Source organism: Pimephales promelas, chromosome 2 (genome assembly GCF_988280905.1).
Source record: "Pimephales promelas chromosome 2, fPimPro1.hap1.1, whole genome shotgun sequence".
NCBI classification, from domain to species: domain Eukaryota; kingdom Metazoa; phylum Chordata; class Actinopteri; order Cypriniformes; family Leuciscidae; genus Pimephales; species Pimephales promelas.
Genome location: NC_142770.1, coordinates 11,110,217 through 11,118,727, shown reverse-complemented (window position 1 = coordinate 11,118,727; position 8,511 = coordinate 11,110,217). Strand labels below are relative to the sequence as shown.

Below are 8,511 nucleotides of genomic sequence, written 5' to 3'. Positions count from 1 at the left end.
TAGGACCATCCAGTGAATACTAGTTTGTTTCTCTCAGTTCCGATTTCATTTTAACTCCTACGGTGGCCAATGTAATCCAAGATTAACATGGCTTCCAGTTCGACCTCGTCCATGATTGTTAACTCAAACGTAAACGAGAAAGGGGTATGTCCCCCTTTAGCTAATGTACTTTCAAGATGGAGGGGCAACATGGCGACCGACATTAGAACCTCTTACCCGTATGTATTTTCAATGGCATATTATACACTCACGAGAATACTTTATTACTTGAAGGAAGTAAATATACTTTAATGAGCACATATATTTTTGAAAGAAGTAAGTGTTTTCAGCTAAGAATAAACTAAAAGAGTTACACAGTGTAAGAGTTACACAGTGTAGCTTTAATGCCGCATCAGGTTCTAAACCAATTAAACAGGTTTTTTTAAAAAGCAGCAAACTTTAAAATGAATACTGCACATGTATTAGGAAAAAAATACACTAAAAATTTTCCATTCCCTTTTAAACACTTTAAATAAAAGCATCTGCCAAATCCATAAATCCAAGGTAGCCAGGTTTGCACAGGCGCACCAAATTTGCAGAGATAATGACTAAAAAGGACCACACATCACTGTTTAAGTTCTCAATGTTGAGATTTATTAGCAAACCTTTAACAAAGGCAATTTCTTTGAAAGCATCACAATAAAAAGTGGGGGGAAAAAACAAAAAAACATTTGGTCTCTAAAAGTCATAAGCTAAACTAAAAGTGTACCATTCGGCACAAATACAAATATGTAACTTGACAAATTAATTGGAAAGCATAATGAGTGGGGTGGAGGGAATCATATGCAGAAAGCAAAAGATGACAATTATGCATTTCTGTCAATCCTGACGTCAATCTCTCGTCCACTGAGCCGGTAGCCGTTCATGGTACGACAGGCTCGCTCGGCAGTATCCGGATTATCGAAGCGCACCACACCACAGCCCTTGGATTTGCCATTCTCCATCTTTATGTCCGCATACTGCACCATGCCTGGTAGAAAAATGCACATCAGAATGGATTAGTTAAACAAGAAATATCAATACACAACATGGATGGGTTTGCTATACATGGAAAAAAGTCTCACCACATGAATTGAAAGTGTCCTTCAACATCTTCCATGTGAAGTCAAAGGGCAGCTGAAAAATATAGACATTTATATTACAAATGAAGGAAAAGTTATATATGGAAAAACATTTTTAGTCTTTAAAAAACGTTTCTTGTCTACTGATATAAAGGCTGTGTGGGCCGGAACAAATACTATCAAATTTTTACTTTCCAATCAAATCCTAATGTATAAACATCAGAATAACAGTTTTTGGTCATACATGCTTTCCTGCATTTTTGTTTAATCTGATCTTCTTTTAAAGATAATACTTACATTTCTGACAAAAATCTGGCAGCCCTTCCTGGCATTGGCACCGCCAATCCCTGGACCTCCTTGTCCAGACCCACTGAAAGGAGTGCCGAAGTTTCCGCGGTCCATATCAGCAGGCCTATCAAACTGACCACCAACGCCACCAGAGCCCATCCGATCCATGCTGGTACCCATGCGGTCAAGACCCGAGGTGGGGAAGCGGTCCATGCCACCGGAGCCCATGCGGTCGAAGTTTGTACCCATTCGGTCGAGGCCTGTGTTCATCCTATCCATACCCATAGGAGAGGCAAAGTCCATTCCGCCACTCATACGATCCATGCTGGACGGGCCCAAGCGGTCGAACCCTGCAGGGCCCATGCGGTCCACAGTGGAGCTCATGCGGTCGATGCCTGATCCCAGCCGATCCATACTGGGCCCTAGCCGGTCGAGCCCTGAACCCATTCTGTCAAAGCCAGTTCCTAACCGGTCCAGATCAGACATGCGGTCCATGCGATCCATTCCCATTCGGTCTAGTCCTCCCATGCGGTCCATGCCGCCACCACCAAGCCGGTCCATGCCAGAATTCATGCGATCCATTCCCATGGTGTTTCCTAGCAATCAATCAAAAAGCAAAATTTAAAATAAAAACATGCAAATAAAATGATAATTTTATAAATGTTAAAGAGATTAAACAATCACTAACCCATTCCTCGGTCAAAAGAGTCTCCGAAGTTGCTACGGGACATTCCCATGTCATTACGACCACCAAATTCTCTATCAAAGCCACCTCCAATTCCACGATCCATATCTGCAATAATAAAAAAAGGTTTCAAACTTAAAACCGAAGAGCAAATAAGATTTAAATAAACAACTGTAAATGCATTTACCATTCATTCTTCCCATTCCAGAGGGTCCAAAACGATCCATGTTGTTCATACCTCCTCCAAAATTATCCATCCCTGAGATATCATAAAATGATAATTACATACTATATACTTTTCAAATACATGTAATTCACACTAAAACTACGCAAAAAAAGCACATAAAATAAGCAGCAACTTAAAGCGATACTCCACTTCTTTTTTTCTTTTTTTTTGGAAATAGGCTCATTTTACCCACTCCCCCAGAGTTAAACAGTTGAGTTTTACCGTTTTCAAATCCATTCAACCGATTTTTTTTATATTTAGAAGAATATCAGTAACCAGACAGTTTCTGGTCTCATTGACTTCCATAGTAGGAAAAAAATATACTATGTTACTGATATTCTTCTAAATTTCAAAAAAATCGGTTGAATGGATTTGAAAACGGTAAAACTCAACTGTTTAACTCTGGGGGAGTGGTAAAATGAGCCCATTTCCAAAACAAAGTGGAGTATCCCTTTAAAATTCTTGAAGATAAAATAAAAGCGCTGAAGATAACTCTCCTGCTCAAGAGTTACTGCAGCTAGAATGTAATGCAGTTTGGATATCACCAATTCAAACAGACTAACCGCCATTTGAACTATGGCATGCAAATCATAACCCTGCAGGTTGCTTCAAGATCTAAAAAAAAAAAAAAAGAGTCCAAAACAGGCAAAAAAAAAAAAAAAATGGCTGATGAGATGTCCTGAAAAACATACCTCCCACTCTACCCATGCCACCAAATCCCATACCATCCATTCCTATAAAGAAAATTCATTCATGGAGAGGGGTGGAGAATGATGGTCAGTGAACATGCACAAACAATCCAAAAAGGTTCAACAGGCGACATGCTTTTACCTCCTGGTCCCATGTTGCCCATTCCACCCCGGTTGAGCTGGGTGGCATCGATGGGTTGACCGCCAGGTCCCAGGCCAAGACCGATACCGCTAAGACCACCTGCATGAGATTGTGAGAATTGGTTTAGGGGAACAAAACAAGCCAATTGCAAGAGACGGTTCACATGACAAACGTGAAGATGAAGTTAACACTTACGAGGGAGTGCTGGAGGACGATCTGGGGGTGCAAAGTCACCTTTGGGAAGGGATTTCTCATCCTGAAAAGACAATGACCGATGTTAAGAGGCAGATTTGAATGAGCATACAATCATTTGGCGTAACCTACATGATAACTTACCAGTTTGACATGCATGACCCTGTTGAAGAGGAGCTGTCCGTTGAACATGGCTAACATCCATTAAGGAAAACTTCAAGTATTGCACATTAAATAACCTTATTCCATCCAATTCCACATATCAAAAGCAATTGTAAAGGATACAGACTGCTTGAACGGCCTCAATGGGCATCTCAAACGTCACCGTTCCCATGCCTCTGCTTTTCCCATCCTTATCCTCCAGGATATCAGCACGCACAACCACTCCAGCCATTCCGAACACCTCTTTGAGCTTCTTCCAACCAACCTTGTAGTCCAGCTGTGCAGAGAGATACCATATGAACAGTCAGGGTTCACGTTTTAAAACTCAACGTTTGGTTAGAGTGAATTAAAACTCCAACTCTTACATTGGCCACAAAAATGGTGCTTCCGATTTTTCCAGACTGGAGTCCATGGATGATCTCATTGGGAATGTTGGGGTTGTTCATGAGACTGGGAGGGATGTTGACCAGTGGAGGAGCGCCAGGCCCTGGACCCATCCCCATGCCGCCTCCCATGCCGCCTCCCATGCCTCCTCCCATGCCTCCTCCCATGCCTCCTCCCATTCCTCCACCCATGCCTGGTGGTCCACCACCGCCGCCGCCACCACCCCCATGAGCCCGATTAGATTCACGCTGCGCAATCACTCCATCTGGATCCTGTAAGAGCAATACAGTTAATAATTGGGATGAACAATAGACCAAAATAATGCACCGAGAAAGACTAGAAACAGATCCTTTAACTATATTCACGTGAGATGTTTTTGTTCATGTTTTTTTCTCATCTACTCTACAAGATGCACTCACCTCCTTGACCTTAAGAGGACGGCCATTCATGACATGTTTGTTGACTTTTTCCACAGCCTTTTTCATGAGTTCTTCAGTTCTGAACTCAACCACACTTTAAGAGAAAAAAAAATTGTTAGCAAGAGAAGTGCAGAACAGACAAATATGAGAAATCATGATCGATGGGCTGAATGATACTTACGCACAACCCTTTGTTCAGTCAGCACACCAGCCAGGATGAACAAACAAATAAAACATGAAGGAAAGAGACAATTAAAAAAAAGGCCACAGGACATTAATGACAACTGACTCAGGAAACCTTTAAAAAAAATACTTCACACTAAATTAATAAAAATATATATATTCATATAATACTTCTCTGTGGTGTTCACTTAGTGCAAAACAGTTACAATTAGTGCATAATTACATCCAAACTCAAAATGGCTGACAGGATTAATTGACCAGAATACACAACCGGCCTTCAGTTCCAATTACGCATTCAAACTCCATTTCTGTTGTTATCCCACTAGAATCGCTCAACAAATCATTGACGCCATATTATCCTTGTTTAGTTACTGAACACCACCTTAAGTCCGAAATGAGACTCGCAGTGCAATAAAGCTACCTCTTAAATCAAACAAAAACCAGAATTACTATATAACTGGTTCCACTCAGAACCGCAGTCGGCGTCCATTTTTGTTCGAATGCCACCCAAGACAACACATTTTGAACTCTCAACCCAGTCCTGAACATCCCACATTAAAATCTAAGAGTACATGTAAGAACTCAAGCGGACAAAGGGAGGTTCGTCTCTTGCACTTACCCTTGATTTGCCTTCTCCGTCCATTAAGTGTTCCACGTACGTTACCTCACCCACTACAAATCAGATTCCAGACGACACACACCAAGGGGAGAGAAGCCGAGAGAACAATTGGGGTTTAGAGCAGACACAAACGGGGGGACGGTGAGAGTGAGCTCGGCCTGCGAGTCCAGAGCCTCCTCCCCCAGCACCTCAGCAGCACAAATTCTGGTACAGGTCTACAAGAAGCAAGCTGTAAATGGTTATGGAAAACTTCTTAAGCGGTCCTTGCTGGGATCCTCAACATCCAAGTCTGACCAAAAGGATTTTACCTCCCGAGCCATTGAAAATTGGATGGATTGCCAACTAAGGCCTTTGTTGGACGTCAATGAAAACGTCAAGTTAAGGTTAACACGTCTTCGGCTACCTCCGAAACATTCAACACACCTAAACCGTGTCAAAAAGGCAAAAAAAAAAAAAAAGTAGCTAAATAGAAATAGCTAAACCTATGTTATAAAATGTTTAGAAATTACAGAAACTGAAACCTCATCCACCTGGAACCAACTTGGCTTCCCAACTAAACAATTGGCATTGAGACTCTTGAATTTAACGATTAGCCAAACCAGCTTCAACAAGTCCCGTTGGATGAACACTCAAGAATAGGATTAGATGCTGACTTTGCATCCGATGAGACTGCAAACCAAAACAAGGTCTAGTCTGTTTGTCAAAAACTACATCGAACCACCTGGCATTTCTCCAGCAAGAACATCTGTCCATAAGATAAAACAAGGACCAGCTTAAGAAGCTGCTTTACTCTGTAGACCTGTACCCCCAGAAATCAATCACACATCCATTTTTTTTTTATGGGGACAATAATGAAGATCTGCTGCAAAAACATTCACTCTGGCAAACCTAAAAAAGAAAATGCAATTTAATTCTACAGGCAACAATTTCCACATGAAATTCCCCATGCGTAAGATTCATAAGGCATGGAGGGGGTGCTACACATGGATTGGGAAAAATGTGACCACTCATGGGTTGTTCTGAAATACTATCCAACAGGTTAGGGTGAAATCTACACACTTTCTCCAAAGCCAAAGAGACCGATTGATGGCATCAGATTCATATGAATGGATTAAACTCTGTTCTAGATGTATGTGCAGTTCACAAAAGTTTAAAGTGCCATCAAGCCACATTAGGAATCTTGAATAATTTAACTTTTCCACAACAGCCTTTTTCCCCACAAGACACTTTTCGAACAGCCTTTTTTTTTCCAAGACCACTTCCCCATGATGGGATGTTTATCCTCTGACCTAAACCAACTGTGTAGTTGGCCACCTTCAAAACCCCCAAAACTAAAAAAAGGTCCTAACCTAACCTGGGATACACAACCAAGCAGCACAAAACCTTACCTTTTTCCTTCATGAGATCTTTCAGCGTTTGCCATTTAACATCATAGGGAATGTTGCTGACAAACACACGGTATCTCTTGTTGGGGTTTCCGTAAGGTTCAAATCGTCCCCCGCCGCCACGCTTTTGGGGCCTCTCCTTTCTCGACTCATGGTTGGACTTGCCATTCACTGAATTTCTGAATGGAAAAGAAAACATGCAAAATCAACAAACTCAGGAGACAAAACGACATTTTGTGTGAGCAGTTGTGTTTCTTTGTTCATGTACAGAGTTTAAATTGTTACACGCCTAAGATAAAAGACTCGATTTGACACGTTTTTGGTCTTATTGCAATAAAATGTATTAAAATAAGACCCAACAGGGTTGAACATTGTGTAATTTTAAACCATCACTCTAATTAGTTTGAGATCAAATGATTTTGTAATATCTGAAATTATACTTGCCATTAATCTAAGGATAATATGTTTATATTTTGCCAAACAATAACCTGGCAACAGGGTTGAGATTGCAATTATAGAGATTTTAGTTATCAAATTTATCATAAATTGATTGATTTTTTTTAATAAAATATATATACAATAATATTTTTAAATGAAGGGTTTGTTCGATATTAATGAATTGATTTTTTTATACGCATTAACGTCTAACGAGGGCCACAAACTGAACAGACATGCAACTAACTTAGGCCAAGCAGCAAACAAAGGACACTCGTCTTGTGCGTGTTACATATCAAAGAAGTGTTTCATATGTCGTCTATCTATATGCTTCATTTCGTGTATAAAACACATTTAATGCATGATGTTTCCTTAGCTTGTTTTCTGCCGTTGTGAATCCAACGACTCTTTGTTTCAGCAGGGTATGAACCAACCAAACGATTTTGTCCTTAAGCAAAAAACCATGATATTTTACTGCAGCTTAGCTATTACGATAATTATCATTAAAAATGCACACGGCATCTAATACTATTTTAAGCATATAAGAAGCTAAACGTGTAGAAAAAAAAACAAGCAGCGAGTTGTCGCGTTACCCTTGGCCTGGTTTCTCTGGCGAAGCCTCAGTCGACATTTTGCCTTCAGATGTTTGCTGTTTTCCTCCTCTTTCAGATTAAGCTGCTCTAAACCACACAGACTAGGTCTAGATAAAGATAAACACGAATTTAAAGTTGTAAAAACAATGCTCGGGCGTGTTGCTGTATCGGTGAGGTGATGTTTCTCTCTGGAAATGAATGTCCAGCCACTGAGTCCTTCGTCTGGTGAAATGGCGGCGATAAAGAGGGAGCGAAGCTGATATCGGGGGTGAAGAAAGGCATGATGGGAAACAATGTGTGACGCGCGTTCTCGTTTAAAACTCACAGGAACGCGACCCGTAATTAGGTGTTGTGTTATAACTATTATTTTATGACATTAAATGTAGTTCACCCAAAAATCACCCGTATGAGTTTCTTTCTTCTGCTGAACACAAAAGAAGATATTTTGAACTGAACAGTTGATGGAACAATCAACCCCATTGACTTCCATAGTATTTTTTTTCCATATGGGGAACAACTGTTACCAACAGTCATTCTTCAAAATACCTTCTTTTGTGTTCAACAGAATAAAGAAACTCTTTATACAGGTTTTGTACAACTTGAGGGTTTGTAAAATGACAGAATTTTCATTTTTGAGTTTACTATCCCAGGTTCGTTAGTTAACTAGCCTACCTAGTTAACATGAACTCAGAAAGAATAATACGTCTACAGCATTTATTAATATTAGTTAATATTAATTTAAACATTTACTAATTATTGAAATCAAAGGTTGTATTTAACATTAGTCAATGCACTGTGACCTAACATGAACAAACAATGAACAGCTGTATTTTTATTAACTAATATTAACAAATACGAATACTGCAACAAATGTATGTTAATACATTAACTAATGAACCCTATTGTAAGGTGTTCCCACTATCCTTTTGTGGTTTATATTTACAAGTTTCAACCTCTTCTTTTTGTTATCTGAAGATCTGTGGAAATAAATAAAATAAATAAAGAATTC

General features: G+C 39.9%; 1 protein-coding gene across 2 annotated transcripts; it reads right to left on the bottom strand.

Annotated features, from left to right (window-relative positions):
* Positions 1–610: 610 nt before the first annotated feature.
* On the bottom strand, positions 611–7,741 carry hnrnpm (heterogeneous nuclear ribonucleoprotein M). Of its 2 annotated transcripts, XM_039682197.2 has the most exons (16): positions 7,503–7,741; positions 6,478–6,653; positions 5,090–5,142; positions 4,469–4,476; positions 4,288–4,381; positions 3,850–4,140; positions 3,608–3,761; positions 3,467–3,516; positions 3,326–3,386; positions 3,131–3,229; positions 2,992–3,033; positions 2,261–2,332; positions 2,077–2,181; positions 1,398–1,984; positions 1,104–1,155; positions 617–1,009 (listed from the first exon to the last, which is right to left on the bottom strand). In XM_039682197.2, exons 1-16 carry the CDS (start codon positions 7,538–7,540, stop codon positions 846–848), a joined length of 2,046 nt encoding a protein of 681 aa, XP_039538131.2. In that variant the 5' UTR covers positions 7,541–7,741; the 3' UTR covers positions 617–845. The 2 variants fall into 2 exon arrangements, with proteins under 2 accessions (XP_088991095.1, XP_039538131.2); XM_089134969.1 differs by lacking the exons at positions 2,992–3,033; positions 5,090–5,142; positions 6,478–6,653; positions 7,503–7,741 and having other exon boundaries at positions 611–1,009; positions 4,469–4,607.
* Positions 7,742–8,511: the final 770 nt, after the last annotated feature.